The sequence below is a fragment of the Corvus hawaiiensis genome, chromosome 26, assembly GCF_020740725.1.
Source record: "Corvus hawaiiensis isolate bCorHaw1 chromosome 26, bCorHaw1.pri.cur, whole genome shotgun sequence".
Classification (NCBI taxonomy): domain Eukaryota; kingdom Metazoa; phylum Chordata; class Aves; order Passeriformes; family Corvidae; genus Corvus; species Corvus hawaiiensis.
The window spans coordinates 4,859,553-4,882,058 of NC_063238.1; the positions used below are offsets into that span (position 1 = coordinate 4,859,553).

A 22,506-nucleotide genomic window follows, 5' to 3' on the forward strand; every position below is an offset into this window, starting at 1 on the left:
CACTCTGTAAGTTAACTGTTAGATTCTTCTTGTTAACTTATCCAGTGAATAGTTCATTTTCATTTCCTTTTATTTTATTCCTTCTCAAATTTAAAAGCAAAACACTCCTTTTCAATTTTGTCAGACAGAAGAGCAGTTAGTACCTTTGTGGTATGTTTTGATGTTATTGATATAGGTGCTCCAAAACAAACAGCAAATTTCTGAAGTTGGAAGCTTTTCAGGATTCTGTGTATGCATTGCAATCCTGGATAAAGGCATGTTTGGCTAAATCTGCTTATCTTTTACACAGATAGCCTGGTTGGAATTGCTATACAGCATTGTTGCCAGGTATTTCTGAAGCAAGAATGTACATACATTGTTCATAAACTGTTTGGCTTAAAATTCAGTAATCTTTCTCCTAAACAGTCCTAGAAAAAGTTCTTTATCAGAAAATCATACCAAACAATAAAGCTTGTCAGAGTTCAAGAAGGTAGCATTTGATCATGGGGGTCCAATTTAAAAGCTGTTTTTCATAACAATGTGTGTGTTAGAGTATAACATTTATTGAAGCAGAGCTGAAAGACTTCTGCAGAAGTGAGTCTTGACCTGTCAGGTTCCATGATACCTGCAGAAAATATATTCTGTTTGCATAACTCTGTGATTTCTACTCCTTAAACACAATTTTCTATGAACTTCTCCTGTATTAATGCCTAGTAGAAAATAAATCCTGTGGATTTTTTACTGTTCCATTTTCACACTATTTTTTATAAATCTGGTACCAAATATTTCATGTTCTTCTTGGTCATATACAGATTCTCCAGGGAAGGGGTGTTCGAGCAAAACAGACTATAAAATGAAACTGTCTGTACCCTACTCTGGGCCACCATGGTAATCCTACAGCTTGAGAGAAATTAGCCATGTCTTTTAAGAGCTATCACTTAGAATTAATCTTCTGCGTTTCATCATCTGGGACACTGAGCTCCCTTCACTCCTTCAAAGATGCAGTGTGTGTTTTCTTATTCCCATACTGGCGTAAAATAAACAAAATTCCATAAATGTACTATTTCAATGTCAATTTCATCTGTTTCAACAATAGCTGTTGTGTGCTTCAGATGTTCTTTGCAGTTAAAATCACCACTGGCTTGATTCCAAATATCTGAGGGTGATAGGCTGAAATAAAATTCAAACATAGAGCCATAGGATTCGGCCAAAGCCATGTTTTTATGTGGCATTGATCTCTCTAGCAAGTGGAAAAAGCAATGATTGATGCTGTGAATGTATCTGAGTGTACCTGCCTAAGTACAACAGTGAGTTCTTAAAACTGTGACTATTACCGGAACTTTTTTTTTAGTTACTGCACTCACAAATTCTTGGAAGCATTCTTGGTGTGCTCTGGGTAAAAAAACAGACAAACAAAACACTTTATTTTTAGGAGAACTAAAAATTCTCCCTAGAAATTTCTATGCAGTAAATCAAGCTGGTATCCTTTCTAAATAGTCAACAGCATCCTGAATGCCAATGTATTCTTCCATCATACTTACTCCTATTCATCCATCTTCTGCAAAATATGACTTTTTCTAATTCACAATTATATCATCACAGGCCATTTTCTTTTCTTTGATTCCTCCAATTATGGGAAGCATGAGAAAGCTGACCTTCCCTTTCCTCACCCTCTTCATTGTACATCAGAAGCTGATATTTTTGTCTGCTGCAGTTCAGACAATGTCAAAGTGGAGGGGATCAAAAAAAAAAGAGAAAAAGAAAAACAATAACTAGGGCTGTCTGCCCATCCTTCCACTGTGAGAACAGGGAGGGCCTGAGGCAGTACTTTTCGTGGGACAGGATTTCACCAACACTTAGCAAATTTAAAAACTATTATTTTGATACCTCAGTAAATGGAGTGGTTTTGTGGGGGAGACTTTTAGAAGCACTTCTCAGTTATGCATTACTGTACAAAGAACTGGTGCCAGTGAAAGAAACCTTTTTGTTTTAAGTACAGATATGAATGCAAACAAGGCTTTGGCTACTAATACTCAGATTCACAAGCACAGTTTTAGAGTCCTATATTGAAAGGTTGGCTGATACATCTGGGCATATATTTTAGTGCTGTGAATTTCTCATTAATTGGGTTTCTGTAGTGTTATTTACTTTGTTAGATAGTGCTCTCTATTTGATGTCTGTGGTAGTTCATCTTGGAAAGAGGGATGAACTACTTGAGTAGAAAAATGGTACCAATTTCCCAAAATTTTCAATAACATGAAAACCAGTTTTACTGTTATTTTACCATTTGATGATAATTAGGCTTTTTGGGAGGTGTTGTGCCTGGAATGCTATATAATTGCATCTTTCATTGCTTTGCTGAGAATTTTTTTTAACTGTTCTAAAATGTGTGTCTAAAATGGTAGTTATACATTAAGGTATAAGGTAACTTCAAAGACAGTTTTAAGAAACACAGGGTTAAATTTTCTTTATCTCTGTCACAAAGTTTATTTCTTGATTCTGAAGGAATTAAATTGATAAATGCAGTGCTCAGGTAGCACCCTGTGACTTTTTAACCCGGGTTCAAAGCTTCTCTTGTGGTTCAGCTCCCTCAAAGAACCTTTGATGTTCTTACATTTGTTCACCCCTCATTTGCTATTGTCTTAAGTATTTACCTTCTGGAGTTTATTTAGGAAAAGTATTCTAAAATGCAGCAGTGTATCTTAAAGCAAAACTGTGGTAGGATAGAGATGCTTACAGAGATGTTAATTGCCTGTGATCTGTCATGTACTTACATACGAATTGCAAGGTCTGTACTAAACATATATGATTCTAGATTATTAAATGAGAGGAAGAAAGTGTATGTTTCCTTGAAAGATATTTCTGTCATTTTCTCTTTGGGATGGTTTTCAAATTTTAATTTGAAAATTTGATTTTCAAATGATTTGATTTTAACTTTTTTAACTCCAACATTTGGGTTAGAAAGAAATCCCTGAAACTCATTTGAAAAAAAGGCTTTTCAGAATATATTTACTTTGTGTAGCCCTTATAATTTTAAATATTAGTTTTTCACAGCTTTCTGTGAGCAATTAGTGATATGTGTGTGCAAAAGATTTATTATGTTCCATTCACTGGAAATGCTAAATACCTCATGAGGCATTTGATATCAAAGCTGACTGGAACATCTCCCTTATCTTCATCACAAGGCTGACCAATGCGACTAATGTACGTTATGCATGAGGTGGAAAATTAAACTAGGAAGAAATAGCATGATCTGAGTGTGCAATGCAAAATCAGAATTGCACAGTTACGATGTTTTCTCAAGGGGAATACTGCCAAGAAGTTATTTGTTTGCATAATTCCTGGGTATAAGATCTACTTATTCTATTTTATTTTAGAAATGCTTTTTTACAACCCCTAAACAAACTAGGCTGTATTATTGAATTGAAATGCTAAAATGAAGATTTAAATATAAAATGAAGACAAAATATCAAGTTTTAATGTCAAAGATAAATATTAGAATAATTTTTCATTCCATTCAGAAAACTTAAGGCCAGAAGGAACTTCAGGGACTGACTAGTCTTCCCCTCACAGGTTGTCCAGGCAGGCTGTGGTGTCTTCATCCTGAACAACTGGCTCTAGGTGGCTCTACTTGAGCAGGAGAGTTGGACCAGATGACCTCCAGAGGTCCCATCCAGCCTCAACCATTCTGTGATTCTCTGACCTGAAGGAAAATCAGCTGTAGGTGTGCCATTTTTAACAGATTTGTCAACCTGATTTTAAAATGTATTTGATCTCTATTTATAAAAACTGGAATGCTTTATCCATAGGCAGCATATTGCAACACTTCCCTGTCTTCAGCTTCTTTGGAGCATTTTACTTATCATGGTAACTAAATTTTACTTATCATTGTAGCTAAATTTACTTATCATTGTAGCTAAATTTTTATTATTGCGGATTAAGTAATGATTTTCTGTCCTATCCTCAGTGGATATTAATCTCTACTGCATCAACTGTCTAGGGAGGTAAAAGCTCTTATTTTGTCTTTTTGAAGGTTGCTCACAGGCTGGAGAGAACATGCATAGCTACATAGCCCAGTGTGGTGGGTTTTTTCACTTCCTTTCAGCAGCACAACATTCTTGACTGGTGTTTACCTGTCATCTACAATTACCCCTCAGGACTTTTTTCTTTATTACTGCTTCTTACTTTTATGTTCTTGATCTTTAATGTAGATTATTCCAGCCTTACTAAAACACCTTGCATTTGTTCATGTTGAGTTTCATCTTACTATGTTTGGGCCATTCATGTAAATTTCAAGATAATTTTAATTAGTCATGTTCTTGAAATTTCTTGAAGCCTCTCCTCACTTTCTAGAAGTTTGTGACTGTAATAAATAAATGCCCTCTTCAGTCAGCTTGGGAAAAAGTTTATTTTTACAACTGGTTGATCCAAATAAAAATTTAGTCTAGAAATCCTTCCATTTGATAGTGAACCACTGATAAAGAATCTCCGATTTTCATTTTGCAAAAAAAATATGTATAAAAAATTTACTGTTGAAATTCTTCTCTGTATGAGTTCTGCTACAGAGGAAAAAAGATATCTGTGAAACTTAGTGCAAACAATGTGTATCTCTAATGACTATACATATTTATAGAGGAGGGATTCAAAATTTCTATGCAAATTATATATAAAGGAACTTTTATATGTAGTTGTATGTAGTTGTTGCTTGGAGGGGGTATATCTGTAGTTTAGTAATTCACAACTGGAGTTACTTAAAAATGCAAAATAAAAAAAAGCACCTTTTTTTTTCTCTTGGGGGTTCTTCCTATTTCTCTTTAACAAACTATTTCAAATCCCTTAGTTAAGAGCCTGAAATAAGGTCATATGAAGTCACTGTGTAAGCAAAACTGTAAAGAGCCAAAAGAAGTTATCTAAATTGGAATTTTACCCATACTTAGTCAACAGTACTTAGACAGCAGTAGAGTAACTATAAAAAGTTAGCTGACTATTCATTATTTGCTAGTTTGCTTTTCTTGTAATCAGAGATGTTGGTAGGCTTTTAAAATCAGTCTTCAGCTTGCCATTGTGCTTTTGTAGTGAAAATAATGGGAAAAAATAGCTACACTAGTACTGGTTATGGAGTCAAATGTAGTATAAAATAAATACTGGTTTATATCCTATAGTGTATATATGTAATATAATGCCAATTTTGTTTCATGTGCATTGTTTGCCACTTTGCAGTTTTCTAGCATCAATATGAAAAAACGTGATTAAGCTTAAAAGAAAGGAGAGTTAAGCTGCAGTTCCAGAACAGCTCACAGGATGCACAGTAGAAGGGAAGGTTTGAGTTCCTCATGACTCAGTTTCTTTTGGACTATTGGTTGACCCTTTTCCCGAATGTAATCAACCTGTTATTGCTAATCCCTGACTAGGCACCCTACCAAAGACAAATCTGCCATGGACTCCTAATGATGCTCTGATTCTGCCAGAGTTTTAACAGGAATGTGGGAGAAAGGTAGCCTAAAACCAGTGTCTAAGTTCAGCATGGAACTGTGCTTAAAACTGGAGAAGGGAAAGGGAGGAGCACATGATCCATGGCCTCCTTCTGCTCTGTTGTGACTCTGGACAAGTTAGGTAGAGCATTTGTTTCTCCTGAATTCCCAAGGTCTGGAAAAGTGTTGACAATGCTGACATATCTTTGTAAAGCATTTGTTGGGTGAAAAATAGTATTTAAATGCCCTTTGGAGTAAGATGATATTAAAAAAAAAAAAAAAAAACTGGGTTAGAAATAAAAGGCATGAATTTTTTTTTCAGAATGTCCTTAGTTACAAGGTAAGAGCAGTAGGCAGAGGACTGATAAACATCACTTTTAGCAGATCATCTAGTGTTTCAGCCACATAGGAATTCTCGAGGAGAGTTGTATCTCCTTAGTGTCTTGCCTTAGTTCTTAATACAATGGCCATTTAAAATAATGTCCCATTGTGACATAGAGTTGAAGCTGCAGCTGCTTCTGTGGTCTTGGTCTGCACAGTTCTAGACCCTTGAAAATCTTCTGAAATGGTAGCAGTCAGCTTCTTCCTTCCTGGATCATTCTTCTGTTATACGTGCAGTTATTCCATGGAACTAGGGTCTGGCCAGAGCTCCTCCTCTTAGGTTTACAAAAAAAAAAGCATTTAAACATTTGGAATCAAGAACTTTAGGGTTTTAATAGTCTGTTGTTGTGGAATTTATAGAATTGATTTTGATTTGTTACTTTCTGGAGAACTGTCTTAATACTACTAACCTCAAAACCAGCCCTTCTTCTAAGATTCAAGCTGGTTATCCATTTTTTAATTACTTTACCAGACCAGTGGATAATAATTAGTTCTTGAAAGCAAATTTTCCCTAGTGAATGTAAAGCACCTGTAAAGCAGCTAGGAGAGATATATTGATTCTGGCTGGAAATTTAAAATGCAACCTTGAACACTTTGTGATCTTCCCAGTGATATGTCCAAATTACTTCTGGCGCCAAGCATTGTATTTAATCCACATTATTATTTAAATTCTTTCTGTTAAAATATATATAATTAATTATTTATTAAGTTCTATCACTAGTATTTGCAGAGCTGGTATCTCTATGAAATTTTGTCATACAGCTGTCTTTCTATTCACCTCTTTTTTCAGTATTGTAAGGTAGATTCTGACCTACAACTATTTAAATAATGATTTTAATGCATGACTATTCTGTGCATGAAATCACAATACATGTATGTGAACCTATAAACTCTTGTTGTGTGGGTAAAATGAGCAATAATCTGTGCTTTGTGAAAGCAGCCAATAATCAACAGTCTGTGTCCTTGTCTGTATAACAGAGGGGTTTGTTTTAATCCTAATTACGTATACATCTTGGACATCTGGATGCTTCAGCATTACATTTGAAGTTTTTGTAAACTGTGCCATTGTAGCTATCTAAACACCCACTGCTTAGAGAACTATATTAAAATCCTCTTAGTGTTTTACTATAGCACTGTAAGAAAAAATACATGTCCTATACCTCTTCTCATCACTATGATTTTAATCCAATCAATTCAACATGTGAAAGTACAGGGAAAGCTGGGAAAGTATTTCTGCAAAGCCTGTGCAAGTAATCTTCTGCTTCTGTTTGAGACAGCATCTGAACATATATCACAATCCGCCAGTTTTCAAATACAGATGTCTTAAATTTCTATTTTATTGAAAATCACTAGCACAGGAAGAATGGTTTTGAGTACTTTTTCTCTTTGAATAATAATGCATGCTTACTAATCACTTACAGGTAGCTATGAGCAGTAGTATTTGGTTTTGCTTAAGGAAATTTTGAAACAGGAAATTTGAAATTTCTCATTGAGCCAATGAAACAAAAGGCTGTGGTTTACAAAGACATGCATAAAATCAGTAATCATACCACCAAAAGATCTGTAACTTAACTCTTTATTGTAAAAATTACCTGTTGAATATATTTCCTTTTTGTGTGTGCTTAACAGTAAGAGCTTTCTTTTGAGACATAAACCCTGTATGCACCTGTCAAAGGGATTTCCCAGATTCCATACTCATTCCTGTATGTAACCGAGTAAGTGAATATCTTTATTTTATCTTCTTGTTTCAGTTTCAGATTAATTTGGTGCTGATGCAAAGTGAAATTCTGATAGGCTGGTGTCTAGCCAGTGCTGTGTTGGGGTTCAGTATCTATGAAGGACCAGTGAGTACACATTAACATGGAACCCTTCCAAAGACAGGTGATAGAGCCAGCCTTAGTTCTGTAATCACATCTTTAAATAAAAATCAGTTGACCGTATTTCAGGATGTTTCTGAAGATACAGGCTGCAAAGAAAATTCTAAGAATTGGTTTTAAAAAAATTGGACAGCTGTTAATTAGCAGCATATGTACTACTATTACTTACCCAGATTAAATTTTTGTTGCTTAGATTTTGTTATTGAATTCATCTGACAAGTAGCAAAAAATGTGTGGCTGCACTATTGCAAAACTGAAAAGGAAATTTTAAAAGTGATTGCACTCACAGATATGCCTTCTATGGAAGGGAAATAGTCAATAGGTCTTGATTTTTACTTGTCAGTAGTTCGGGTCTGTGCTGTGGCATCTACTGACTGCTGGTACACAGTATCTGAAAAGTGCTGAGGAAATTTATTAATCAGTGATTAAGAAACAAACATGAAGAACACAGAAGATACTAGAAGCAAAAGTAGTAACTTAATAATATTTCATTATATTGAATGAAAAAAAAGGACAGATACCAGAAGGTATGAAACTGTAGGTAATCTTCTAGTGCCAGAAGCACATGCTTGCTGATGTAACTATGTCTTCACTAGCAAGATTTTCCTGTTTAGATAGGCAGCAGGGGAGTTATGCTGTTGAACAGATCCTGTGTTTCCGGGGCCAAAGATTAAAAAAAAATCAAAAACAAAAACCCAAAACAAAAAACCCAAACCACCTAGCTACACAAAACCCCCACTTTTACAACTCTGTCAGGTTCTGAAAGCTGCCAAGGGACCTCTGTATCATGCCCTGTTCCAAACATTGTGTGCACACACAGTCTGACTCTGGAAGGAGCTGCAGGTCCTTCCTGAGCAGGACATGTTGCAGTGTTAGCTATGAGCTCAGACTTAATTCTGTGCTTAGTTGAAATGCAAATTATATTACTTAAGTTTTTCCATTGGACTTTAAAGAATGTATGAGATACACTAACATATTAGAAGGCTGGTTCTCCCCTTGAGGAAAGGTAAAGTGAGAAGGGTCTTTCTTTGAAATAATTTTATTTTTCTATTGAAAAAGCAATAGTTTTCTTGCAAGAATCTGTGTATTGATTTGTTTCTTAATCACTGATTAATACATTTTTCTCAGACACATCTCATTTGAAAGTCTAATGCAGTAACTTCTTCAATAAATAACATTTTGTGCTGCAGAAAGTACTAATCGAGCAGCTACAAAAACCCTTTACACTCTGTCCTTCCCTGCTCACAGTGTGTCAGTGTGGCTCCCTTACCTGGCAGCTACTCCTCCCAGCAGCTGAAGAGTTTTTAGCGGGGTAGTCCTGAGGTCCCAGCAGATCGACTGTACTACAAATGTTGGCTTTTGGGGAAAATGGGCTCCCTCTGGTGATTGGTGAGTGATTGTCAACTGAACTACCTTCGTGGTTTGGGTTGTCTTAGTTCAGATTTTATTTTCAAACGGTGCTCTCACGGTACTTGAGCACTCACGTGTGCTGACATATAATGTGTTCCTAGCAACTGTCAACACTAGTCATCCTTATTTCCTGGAGTGGCAGAGGGCTTGCAACATAAATCTTGCAACTTTTCACCAGCTGGGAGGGAAGGCTAGAAGATTGCTGCAAAGAGATGGCCATGGAAAGTTAGGTATTTCTGTTGTGTCAGACAATTTTGGTGTGCTTCAGTTCCAACTCTGGCCTTTGTGGTTGGTTAATATTTCTTAGGCATTTTTCCTTTTATCCTGTGCTGAGTGACTTACTACCTTTACTTTTTGCAGGACACTGATGTGAAGCAAAGAAGCATGAATGTGCTGTCCTTTTGTGGCAAGTGTATTTACACACATGTAAACCCAGAAATTAAAGCTTTACAGTAATCCACCTTGCTTCTTCAAACCTCTCCAGGCTTTAATGGTAGAGGTCTGTTGACACTGTGCACCTAGCTCTACACAAACTGTCTCCTAAACAAGACTTGACTAAATTTTAAAAACCTGAAAAGGCCGTTAAAGCAAGGTTTCTAAATTAAATGTTCATGCAACATTTACATATAGAACTCAGTTAAACAGGCATCCTATCTTAATGGAACAGGTAAACTGGAGATAGCTGGGTAGAAATCGTTTTAGATCTTGCAGGTTGTTTGCAGTAGGAGTGAGGATCTCTAGTCCTTGATCTAGCTACAGAGAAAGTTTATTGAAATTCCTGGTCTTCTTTTTTTAAGTTTTCCATTCTGTGTGATAACCGCTCTCTCATCCTTTCAGTAAATACCCTTCAAAGGGTGTTGTGAAGATAAAAAGGTGATGTTAAGGGGACAAAGCAGGAGGAAAGGGGACTTTCAGCCTTGGGTTTTATTCAAACAGAAATAGGCCAAGCAAGTGAAATAGGTGTGACTGCTGAAATGCAGCTAGGCAATTCTGAACATACTTCAAGCCCAGGTAATAATGACTGGATCAAAAAAACCACCCACCTGCATTGTTCAGCTTAGCTTGGAGGTTTGTGGAGCTTAGCTGCCATTTTTATGTTGTTACTCTTTGTGCCAGGCATGATCCCATGAGGAGCTGTTCCATTCTCTCTCACAGCTCAGTGGCAGTCAAAGGTGTTCAGAACTCTAAATATTAATTGTTCTAGGCAGAGAAATTGTAGATTTCATTGTGCCCAGTAGAGCAAGCATATGTGTGTCAGTGAAAGTACTGTGAGTGTGGTAGTGTTAGAAACATCATCAGATTGACTGCTTTGGATTTGGAAGATGTATAGATGTCTTTTTATTATAATCTGCAACTTCAAATTATATTTAAATGGAAACTAATCGGTATTTGAATTAATATTAATGAACTAATGTAAAAACAATGAACATGAAAATTAAAATTCACTTTATGCACAGGTACTCAAAGAAAACAAATATAAAACAAAACAGCTGTAGCTATCAAGAAATTAAACTAAACAATTTCTCAAACCTTCCAACTGCCTGATGAGGCTTTTTTTCTTTTTGTAGTTTATTTGATTAAATAAATGTCAAGTGTCATCTGTGCACTTCGCCACTGGATGTAATTGCAAAGATATGATGAAAATCCAGAGCATTTCCACTGAGCACATTTTAAAATTAAAACCTTAATATCAAATTTTGTATTGCTATGTTTTATTTATAGAGAATACCCTTTCTGGTCAGGTAACAGAACAGCTATTTTAAAACAACATTAACATTGTTTCTAATTTCAGGGATTATTAATTTATTTTAAAATAAATGTATCATAATGTCCATTTTGGAAAAAGGTTTTATTCATCTTTAGTGTTGTTTCTTTCTGATCTAACCTGTTCATCACTGCTGATTCATCAGAACTGCAGATGGCAAGCTGTTGATGTTTGGATTTAGTCTTCATTTAGTATTTTTATTAGTACTTCTAACTTGCTTCTGCTAAACAGCTAGCGTAGGACTCCTTCCATATGCTAAAATCACAGATTATCTCTTCTGTGACCATGAGTAACTGGCATGTTGGAAGCAACTGCCCAGTCCCAAGCCCAGCTACTTTCTCATTTGTATAATAAAACACTTTTATTCTGGCTAACAACAACAAACTTCACCCTTTGAAATGACTGTAAAATATTGCTGCCTACTAAATAATGCAATGTATAGATATGTATTACAAGACTGCAATAGCATTATATACAGTGTAAAACCCACCTTCTAGAGAATATCTCTGACATTCATTCTTCTGGCCTTATTAAGGTATTCTAGGAGCTGAGTGATACCAGTGAAGCAATTATTTTCACTTCAGTGTAACTGGGGTCAGCTTTTTAATTCTACAGTTACATGACTTGTCTTTGACTAGTCCATCACTTTGATATCTAGTGTGTCAGAATAAATCTTACAGTAGAACAAGTTAGCAGTAGCTCCATAAAAGCAGCATAAATACAAACAGAGGCTGGGCCAAATTGCCTTGGCCAGATCAGATCCCTGAACTTTTGGAGTGGCTCCAGCATTGTATAAAGCATTCTTTTTTTTTTTTTTTTTTTCCTTTTTTCCCCCCTTTTATTTAATAACTTGTATATACTTATCTATTAAAAGTAACAGGACTTCTGTTCTTGGAAATTCAGGTGTAGGGGAGTTCTAACTGACCCCAGCTACTGTACTGCTTCGTGGTCTTATGCAACTCGTTCTCAAACCAAAGGGCACTGAAACCAGAACGAAGTTGGGAACCCATGTAACCAAACTATTGAAATTTTGTTTTACAAAGGAATATGCAACAAGTCTGTAATATTAGTCTCATAATTGTTCTTTATATTAAAGGAGTATGTAAATTTATTAATATAAAGGGTGATGAGACTTAGGTCTAGATTATGCTGTTACCAGTTTGAGAAAAGTGTCCCTTCTATGCTTTCCTCATGAAAATAATGTTATTTCAGTGTCATTCAAACTTTGCTTGTGCCCACATATTGTCTATCTGGAAGAGGTACTACAGAAGTACCTAGCACTCGTGTCAGTTAAACATGCCGCTTCCCCGTGGCTCCCATACATTCGGGTTCTGCCTTCAGGGGGGGGCAGGGAAGGTGTTACAGTCGCGTTAGAGCCATGCCCAAGCAGTCCCGTCGGCGAGAGTTAACCCCTTCCTGGGAGAAGGCATGGTCCAGGCTCTCTCCTGCTCCGCAGGTCCTCCAGGACGTGTACCGTCAGAATTCAACATTAACGTTCGATAACTTCATTGAAGAGCCATTTCCTTCCGACTAGGAAGTTTTCTGACCGTCCTTCACTGCAGTGACATGGGCATGGTACATGGCACTACGTAGCTGAAAGAACGATGGATAGCAAGATGTGTGGATATGTGTAAAGGACGTATTTCTTAGCACCGAGAAGAAAGGATGAGAGAAATAGGGCGGTAGTCCACGGCTCTCCTTTCTCCTGTGCGTTCGCTAGATCCAGGGCTGAGTCTGCCCAAGGGGAAACACCGCAATCCCTGCACGATCCCGGAGGGGGTGTTTGGCCGCTGCAGAGCCCGGGGCCCCCGTGTAGATAAATGCATGACATTTCTCTCTAGCCGCTTTCAGACTTTCCCCTTCAACTCGGCATCCAGGGGCTGCGGAGGAGCGGCCCGTCCCGAGGGGGAGCCAGCGGGATCGCCGGGGGAAAGGGCCGAGCGCGGCAGCAGCGGGTCCAAGCCTCGCCCCCGGCCGGCCGGGGCACATCGCCTGGCGGGGGGACCCCGCTCGTGTCCGCCGGGAGGCGAAAGCGCTCTTACCTCGGAATGGGAGTCGTGCATGTCCCGCTCCCCCCGCCGGACGCCCTTCAGTCCTAAATTGCGGGTACACCGTTGCTTAACACCCCCCAAAGCAGCCGCGCACAGATGCAGGGAGCTCCCTGTGCGAGGCCGCGCAGTCCCATAGCCAATTTCCTGTCCCCAGGCCCGCGGCGATGGGACGTGATTCCAGCGAAGGGGCTCCGCTTCGGATACTGAGGGCAGTTGTGAGCCGCAAGCTTTCCGCAGGTCTGTGTGCATTTGCTGGAAAGCAACTTGCAGATTAAAGTGAGGCAGGCGAAGCAGTAACTTTCTAGATGCTGGGGACCATTACTTTGCTGTAAAGTAATTAATGGTGTTTCCATAGTTAGAGTTTCTGAAAGGGACATTTTTCATTTTTGGGGTTTTGATTTTTTCCATTCGATAGTGGGTCCTTCCTGACCAGGGCTTTTGCAATACACTCAATTCCCTAACAGAAAGTCCCGAAAAATTTTCATTTGGGGAGATTTCTTGCACTATGCAGCGCTGTCGGGCTGGGCTGCTTTCATTTAGTGGTTTTGAACCGCTTTAAAGAGACAAAGTGTGCTGCCTTTAAATACACGTTTTTTAAAAAGGCTCTTGTCTTGGGAAACTGCTCGATTTGCAGGAAACCCTCCGGATGTTTGCTGCTTTTCATGTGGCATTTGTGGTCGGCTCTGATAACGCTGGGAGCACCACTTCCAACACCGCATTCTGTAATGGACCTGAAATAGAAACACATCTCTCGCCGGAGGATCCCCACTCCGCGCCCCCGCGCTGTGTACCGGCGGGTTTAAAAGGTCAATAAATCAGAAGGATGAACTCTCGGTGGCATTGTTAGGTTGGGAAAGTTAACGAATGACCCCAGGAGTCGTGCGACCACGAAGGTTTCAGGAGTGTCAGAAGAAGCTCCCTATTAAACGCTGCGGGGAAGTGAGGTCTAAGCACAGAGCGCGACTGGACTGAGGAGCAGCGCCGTGCTGTGTGTTTTAAAGTTACAATTCGAAAATGCCTACACAGTCAAAACAAAAAGCTAGAAAAGAAGTGAGATAATCTGTCTATGACGCCAGGGGCACAGGAAGGGTCACAAACTGCCAACATTTTCTGTACAAACCAGGGAGCTTTTACTTTCTCGGCTTAGATTCAAAACACACCTTTCTTTCTTTGATCCCAGATCAGTGAGCTGTAGAAACGGTTTCAACAAATCTCCCGAATAAAGTCAACTACAGTTGCTTAGTTTATTACCTCATGTTCATTATATAGAAAAACATTTTCTTTTCTGCTGAAAGTGGCAGCCCTAAAAAATTGCTGTAAGCTTCATTTGCAAGCAATCCCTCTACTCGCTGAACTTTTTCAGCACAAGCCCCTGCGGGATTTGTTCCCTTGGCTCACGAAAATGTTTCTGCTAACTAGAGTGAAAGGGAAACTTTGGCGTTTTAACAAGATCAACTGGTTAAAAAAAAGGTAATACTCTCTCCTACGGCTTAAACTCCTTAGTTGGTTAGGCTTGCCCGAGCCAGTAATGAGGCGCGAGCTGGGAGCTGCTCTGGGAACCACTGGAAATGGACCCGCTCCCTCAGAGCAGAGCGTTGTTACCTACTTGGGTTTTGTTTTGCTTGGAAGTCATGTTGCTTATTCCCTCAGTTGAGTATTCTGTTATCTGCAGGGGAAAATACACACGCTTTCCTCCTGCATGAGTTTTCTTTAAACACTATTCGGATTCTGCTTAATTCAGAATTTTCTCTGGGTATCGGCCGTGCGTCGGTGCGTGACCCTTCTCAGCACAGCTGGCCTGGGATTGAGAGCTCTGAGTCCCGGCACGTCGGGTCGGCAAGTGTCACAACCTCAGCCATAAAACTAAAGCCATTAGTACACCAGCCTTAGCCAGGTACGGCCTAAGGTAGTGTCCCAAATGCGCTGGACTAAAAACGAATGAAAAAGCACTTTATTCCTGACTAGTGTTGCTGGTTATCGCCGGTTCTGGGCTGACGGTCGGCTTTGCAAGCGCAGTGTCCCAGTTAATTTATTTTACAATCAATTCTAAGTGCATAATACTTTTGCAAGAATGGTGTTATTATATACTAGTATGAGATTAATTTAAACATACATATGTGTGGGAATCACTGTTTTCACCTCTGCTGCTTTTTACGGCATGTGAGAAAAATGGAGAAAAAACAGGGCTGTTTGAATCGCTGCCTCTCTTTTTGTTCTAGAGAGAGTGTTTGAACGGGGGAAAAGAAAATTAAAACTTTCTGATTTGTTTTAGGCAGGTATCAGTCTTTTGGTAACAGTTTAGACTCCTTGCAATAGGGATAAATACGCTATACCATAGTGCTGGAAACATACAGCTTGTTTATAATCTCTAAAAAACAGAGGGGAGCAGAAAGCTAAATGTAAAAATGACTCGAAAATTGTCTTCGCCGGTGTTAGTGCCTGGCAGCTCCTGTCCGCTTCTGCGATCTTCTTCTTTTTAGGATATCTGGCTGTCAAGTGTAAAGGAGCAGGCTTTACGTTGTGCGAAACAGGAAATTCAGTATCAGAATACGCTAATGGTGATTCTGGCTCCATTCATTTAATTTCAGCGAGAATTCTTACAATATTGGTTTATTTGATCAAAGTGGCTACCGAAACAACGGTGTCCTTAACAAAATAAACCCCTTTGATCCTCAGTTTAAAGCTGAGCGGTTTCTCAAATAAGCATTGATGCATTTAATAGCACACCACACAACAATGCAAATATTAACCAAAGCGTCCGTGAAAATGCCGTATTCTACATTAGTTTGCATGCCAAAGGAGACCATAAATGGTACTGAGATAGAATATCTGATTATTCTGAAGTAATGGACATTTTTCAAACCTCTGTTTGTATTTACAGTTTATTCATTTGGGCAAATCAGAGAAACCCTGATAACGCAATGCAATAAGCAATACGTACTGCAAAATTCAACTTAATAACAACTACATACAATAAGTATTTACTCTTTTTGACAGGCACTGTCTGCTTTATTAGGAAGTATGAAAAAGTGGGATACGTTATATATCATAGGCTTTACTCTGGGTTCAGTATCCTACTGTCTCACGAGGTTCGAACCATCTCTCATGGGTTTACAAGGAGAAATATGCTCGGGGAGCACTACAGGGTAAGAAGCTGAAGTGGGAAGCACAGATGATGACTTGTCTTGTTATATAGCCAAGCTACATCCCAGATCTGCCTGCAGAAGAAGTCGCTTGTGCCTCTCAGAGTATTACAGGGTATCTCGGCACAACTCTAAATACTCTGTCCCTTTCCGCTCTTTCGTATCTGCTCCGCTCAAGGATGTCCATCAGCGCACGGCCTCGGTGGGCCGGTCGGTCTGTGCTGCCCTTGCGGAGGGCAGGGCTGAAGGGCAGTCGGTCCCCCGGGCCACACCCGGCACGGGTCCCGCGGGGGCGGGGGCAGCGCTGGCCGCGGCGGAGCCCGCGATGCTCTCAGGTGCCGGGCCCCGCCGCGCCGGGAGGAGCCGCGGGGGCCGCCCCGCAGGGCAGCGCCGCGGGAGCCACGGCCGCCGTCCGACTGCGCGCCCGCCCCCGCCGTCCCATTGGCCGCGCCGCGGCTCAAATAGGGCCGGGCCGGGCGCCGGCTCCGGCAGCAGCGAGCGGGGTCCGAGCGCCGAGTGTGTGCCGTGGGCTGGCCGCAGCTGCCGGCTTTGGCGGCGGTCGGCAGCGCGTCCCGAGCGGACCCGACGCGAGATGAGCAGCCCCGATGCGGGCTACGCCAGCAGCGACGACCAGGTGCAGGGGCGGTGCTCGCTGCCCATCATGATGCCGGCCATGTGCCCGTGGGCAGAGTCGCTGAGCCCGCTGGGCGAGGCGAAGGCGAAGGGCGGCGCGGCGGCGTCGGGGCCGTCGGGCGGCCGGAGCAAGGGCGAGGCGCGGATCCGGCGTCCCATGAACGCCTTCATGGTGTGGGCGAAGGACGAGCGCAAGCGGCTGGCGCAGCAGAACCCGGACCTGCACAACGCCGAGCTCAGCAAGATGCTGGGTGAGCGCGGGCGGGCGGGCGAGCGCGGGGTCCCGGCGAGCGGCGTGTCCCGTCGGGCGGATCCGCGAGAGCGAGGAGCCCGGCCGGGCGTCAGGGTGCGGGGCGGGGAGCGGGGGGATCCGTGGTCTGTCGGGCCGGGGGTTCGGGCGGTCGCGTCTGAGGGCGAGCGAGGATCGCGCACACGCGGGCGGGGCCGGGGGGTCCGGGCCGCGGGCGGGGGCGGCGTCGGTGTTGTGGGGAGCGGGCGCGGGTGCGCATCGGCGAGCGGGCGGTCTGACGGTGTCGGTGGGTGCAGGTAAATCGTGGAAGGCGCTGTCGCTGGCGGAGAAGCGTCCGTTCGTGGAGGAGGCGGAGCGGCTGCGGGTACAGCACATGCAGGACCACCCGAACTACAAGTACCGGCCGCGGCGGCGGAAGCAGGTGAAGCGCCTGAAGCGGGTGGAGAGCGGCTTCCTGCAGCACGGCCTGGCGGAGGCGGCGGCGGGGCCCGGGCTGGGCAGCGAGGTCGCCGGCGGCGGCGGCGGTGGCGGCGGCAGGATGTGCGTGGAGGGCCTGGGACTGCCGTACGGCGAGCAGGGCTACGCGGCGGCGGGCGCGGGCCACTACCGGGACTGTCCGCCGCTGGGCGCGGCGTTCGACGGCTACAGCCTGCCGACGCCGGACCCGTCGCCGCTGGACGCGGCGGAGAGCGAGGCGCCCTTCTTTGCGGCGGGGCTGCACGAGGAGTGCGCGCTGGTGCCCTACGGCTACGGCCCGCACCCGGCGGCTGCCGAGTACCCGGCGGCTGCCGAGTACCCGGCGGCGTCCGAGAGCCCGTCGGGCGCGTCGCTGCGGCGGCACCTGCCGCCCGGGGAGGCGCTGGGCGCGGGCGGGTCGCTGCAGGCGCTGCTGGGCTGCCCGGCGCCGCTGCACGCGTACTACGGGCAGGTGTGCCAGCCGCCGGGCCCGGGGCGCGGCCCGCTGCCGCCGCCGGGGGCCGTGGGGCAGCCGTCACCGCCGCCCGAGACGGCGCCGTGCCGGGAGCAGCTGGAGCGGCTGCCGCCGGAGGAGCTGCTGGGCGAGGTGGACCGCACGGAGTTCGAACAGTACCTGCGCTTCGCCTGCAAGCCCGAGCTGGGGCTGCCCTTCGGCGGCCACGACGCCGCGGCCGCGCTGTCGTCGCCCGAGGGCGCGGGTCCCATCTCGTCGGCCGTGTCGGACGCCAGCAGCGCCGTCTACTACTGCGGCTACCCCGACTTGTGAGGGGCTCGCTGGGGCCCGGCACGGACACTGGCAGGGAGGCGCCCGGCCCCGCTCCTATTTATGTAATTTATTTGGATCTTGAGAACTGACAGGGTATCCGTGACCTGCTCGAGGTTTAAAAGGTGATGTGCCCTCTCGCTGTCTAGGTGGGGCAGGTCTTACCATCACTGTCCGACAGTGACATGTAAAACTGTTCCTGCTGTGGAATCATGATACTAGTGGCACATGGAGAATATAATTTCTGAGATCTTGTTAGAGATCCGTATGCTTTTGTATGTTTTACAGAGTGCTGGGTTTTATATGATGGATTTGTACAGAATAATTTTGCACTTTTACAATAAAGGGAAAATAATAAAACTGGTCTCTGATAACTCCTCCAAGAGGTCTTATTGTCCTTTGATTGTTACTGCCTTTTAAACTACTTTTGCAAGTGTCCCTTGTACTAAGCCTTGAGTCCTCTCACACTTTCTGTAGTCATAGTCTTCCTATGTCTCTCCTGCTCCAATTTTAAAGCAAAGCCTTCAGTAAATTCAGAAAATTTTAAGCCTTCTATAACTGCCTACTCTAGGCTCCTGGTTTATTTTTTTTGTTCACTTTACTGGTGCTTTCTTATAGAGTTGATTAATATGACTAAATTAAAAAAAAAAAAAAGACACATTTTATGTTTGAAGTGTAAAAAGTCTATACGAAAGCGCCTGCTGAAACAGGTTGGGGTTTGTTCTGTTTTTAATGGAAGCATGGACACACTGATGCCATTTAGAACAGCGCCTGTTTGGAATGGCCGGATGAGCACTGGTTCAAGCACCTCCTGGGAGAGAACATCTTTCGTGCCCTGTAGCTGCTCTGCTGTGCGGGGCGGGGGTGGCGGTGGGAGTGTGTATCAGACCTCCTCTGCCGAGAACGAGAGCTGTAAATCAGGATTTAAAGTAGGTGAAAAATTACGACACGAGCCTCCAACGGGAGAGGCCGGCCGGGAGCGGCCCACTCGGCATCCTGCCACGGCGGCACCTTCATCCCTACTTCCCAGAATCTTACCTCCTCTCTCCTAAAGAAGTCCCTTGGTCTAAGTCATCGTGTCTGTAGATAGAAATATCTTTGTGCTTGAGAAATGTGCACCCTGCAATTAAACTTGGGAGGGGAAAAGCCATTTTCATTTAGATTTTAGTACTAAGTCCGGCTGTGGGATGGGACTGATAAATTAATTACATCTATCGTTTACATCGGGGGGAGGAGGTAACAGTCATCTGGGTCGTTTGCTTCCTAAGATAAAGCTGTGAAGCTGAGTCCCGGGGAGGAGGGAACAGGGGCCGAAGTGGCAGACTTGCCCACTGATTAACCTGTCTTCCACGAGGACGGGAAATTAAATTGGGTCCGTTTTCAAATTACAATTAAAGAGACTTACGTTTGTACCTGTGAAAGATAAAATAGATGCAAACTGCCTCAATCAGTGAGATTTGAGCACAGCTTCGCTGGCAAAAAATTGACTTAGTAATTGTGTACTATTAGTGAGTCTTGAATTAAGAGGCATCCAGACCCTTAATATTTCATAAAATAGTCTACCCTCTAGCTTCTTAATCTTCCCATTTTACTTTTCAAACAGTCTTCAGTTGTCAGAAATATACCTAAAATATCCATCCTGTCACTCTTTTCACTCCTCTCCAAAACGTACACGACAAAAATGATGTAATTCTGAAAGAGGGATACTTCAGAGCAAGGGCATAATATGTTTCCTTGATACCTTAATTTGGAAAGAAATAGTACATGTTCAAAACAGAGATACATAAATGTAGTAAATAAATGTGCAAGAGAGGTGGTTTCATATTTGACTGAGTTTTCCTTTTATTATGATATTTAAACCTACAGGATTAAAATAATGTTGTCCTTTTCTCACATGTTAGCAGCTTTCTGTGGGAAAATCACTTTGGCTGGTTTTCTAAATAAATCATCAATAAGCTTTTCTTAACTGCAGTCACATTTTCCATTTTCTTTTAGATGCAGGTTTTGGTCCCCACCTCTGTCCTTCAGCCCAACTTGTCAGACAGCTGAAGCCTGAAGCAGACTTGAAACTGTAAGTGGCTCATAATGAAGGTTGAACACATTCTACTTTTTTTTTTTTTTTTTTTTTTTTTTTAAATATATATGATACCGGAAGTGAATTACACTAAATTGAAATAAATATACCAGTTTTGGTAAGAGGGTTGGCTAGCACAACAGTCCAACACACCACAAGAGTGTGCCAACCTGTGTGTGGTGAAGATGTGGCAGATCTTCCAGCAACCCTTTTCACAGAACTTTTGCAGACTCAGATCTAAGAAGTGGTAATCGCCTGCATTTAGTCAGATGTGTAGCTCTTTTTGTAGCCCTTCCCTACGAGAAGAACTGTCTAAAACTTCTTTAAAATGTCTGAAACACGGCAGATTTATGCACTGACAATATACATGAAGCAAAATTTTCTGAAGCTCGTTCCAAGACCTAGTTTCCTTAAAGCGTCTTGACTTTCTGATTCTAAATGGCAGACACCCAAATCTGTCCTGTAGCCCTTTTGAAAGCATTAAACCTTCCTCACATTCCATGACTGCCTATGACAATAGGCACATTAAAAGAAGAACCCCAAACTGATTAATTTTTTTTTTGCAAGTGGTTTCCGCGCCAAGGTTCTCGCTGTCAGGCGGTGAAGGCAGTTGCTACGTGCCCCGGGGAGCTGAGGAGAAAGAAGGCTGCAACTGTGTGCCACAGACCGAGGTGCCTCCTGGATCCCTCGCTCTCCCGCACTCTTCGGTCAGAGTCGGGGTCTGCCACTGCCACTCCGATCCCGGCACTGCACCCACGGCAATACGCTCCCTGGAAACCGCGGTTCTGGTTTACTCCAAAAAGTAAACCACAAAGACAGGGTGGCACCTGCAAACCCTCTCTAACCTTACCAAAACTCATTCTCCAGTTAAACAACGGCATTACCCGGGCAGCGCCTTCCGGCCCCTTCCTACAGGATTGGTGAGTGCTCTCTGAAGTTCACGGAGATCACCTATGCCCCAAAGCCCCAAAGATATTCAGCTCTTTGTCTTTTGTTTGGTTTTGGGGTTTTTTTGTCCCTCTCTTATTACTTCGCAATAAATCTGTAGTTACGTTTCGATTTTTCTTAACACAGTCAAGTCCCTTACGTTGATGTCACGCTGCAGCTGGTAGAGCTTGGTTTGTTGTTTTTGTTTTCGGGTTTTTTTTCGGGGTGGGTTTGTTTGTTTGTGCGGGGTTTTTTTGGTTGGTGGTTTGGTTGTTTTTTCTTTTTTTTTTGTTTGTTTCGGTTGGTTGGGGGTTTTTTGTGGTTTTTTTTGTTGTTGTTTTGGTGGTCTGTCTGTGCATGTGTGTATTTATGTATGTGTGTTCTCTCTCTTGCTTAAGTATATGGATAGAAAAGTAAGTGGGCCTAATATGGAAAAAAGAGATTTCAGGACAAGGTACTGAATTAAAGCCAGCTCAAGGTTTGTCCATACAGAACAGGTGGCAGGAAAGCCAGGAAGTGAGAATAACAACACACTGGGTAATGCAGAGGAGATGGAAATGTCACAAAGCAGTGGTTTTGTGCTCTGAAACCCTCAACATTAACTTAGCAGATTTCTGCCCATTTCTGTAGCTGTGTGCTTTTTCAGCTACAAAGACAGTAATCGCTAGAAGACATTAGCAGCAATATTGCTGAAGAATTTCTCCTTGTATACAAATTTAGCTTACTTATGTGGCAACCCTATTCTTGTTCTGTAATAAATCCTCTCCCAGTGGCCCCTGAGAAGGACGGCAGAAGCCGCTGATAACTGTTAGCATGCCAGCACGGGATCAGGAGCTGGCCATCCACAGCCCGGGCACAGCTGGCACGGGCGGCAGGGACAGGCCGTTCGCACCTTGTGACAAGCGACATTAATGTGCATCGGGTGGCTGACTGCACTTACTGCTGCACCGAGTGACCAGCGCGATGGACAGAACTGTGAAACCCAGTAATTACACACCCACGTTTCCTTAATGTTAAGCAGTCGAGTAATGTGTTGACTAATTAAATTCCTGCGAGATCAGAGTTCAGTCGCTCTCTTCAGATTTCCGTCTACAAAAGTAGGAATTTCTTTCACCTTCTCTGTGTTTGGACAGAGGCTCTTAAATACGGCAGCTGTCTGTGTGTCTAAGAGAGTACGCTGATCAGCAAGGTTTCTCTCAGACTGCTATATTTTAGTGTTTTAAGTGTATGATTTTACCCTGAATAATTTACTCAGAAGGTCTGCCACATAAGGAGATTTCATCTAAGATATGAATCTTGTCCCGG

The 22,506-nt window shown here is 42.9% G+C and overlaps 1 protein-coding gene and 1 long non-coding RNA gene across 2 annotated transcripts; one reads left to right on the top strand and one right to left on the bottom strand.

Moving 5' to 3' along the window:
- Nucleotides 1–10,808: 10,808 nt before the first annotated feature.
- On the bottom strand, nucleotides 10,809–13,440 carry LOC125317105. The gene is made up of 2 exons (XR_007199939.1): nucleotides 12,926–13,440; nucleotides 10,809–12,476 (listed from the first exon to the last, which is right to left on the bottom strand). It is a non-coding gene; the product is annotated as an uncharacterized LOC125317105 (long non-coding RNA).
- A 3,117-nt stretch (nucleotides 13,441–16,557) lies between these two features.
- On the top strand, nucleotides 16,558–18,583 carry LOC125317088 (transcription factor SOX-17-like). The gene is made up of 2 exons (XM_048286731.1): nucleotides 16,558–16,961; nucleotides 17,257–18,583. Exons 1-2 carry the CDS (start codon nucleotides 16,670–16,672, stop codon nucleotides 18,201–18,203), a joined length of 1,239 nt encoding a protein of 412 aa, XP_048142688.1. The 5' UTR covers nucleotides 16,558–16,669; the 3' UTR covers nucleotides 18,204–18,583.
- Nucleotides 18,584–22,506: the final 3,923 nt, after the last annotated feature.

Bases quoted from the DNA above. Each gene is read 5' to 3' on its own strand.
- LOC125317088 (XM_048286731.1), top strand. From the start codon at position 16,670: ATGAGCAGCCCCGATGCGGGCTACGCCAGCAGCGACGACCAGGTGCAG. The intron at 16,962-17,256 runs GTGAGCGCGGGC...CGGTGGGTGCAG, and splicing joins CGAGCTCAGCAAGATGCTGG to GTAAATCGTGGAAGGCGCTG.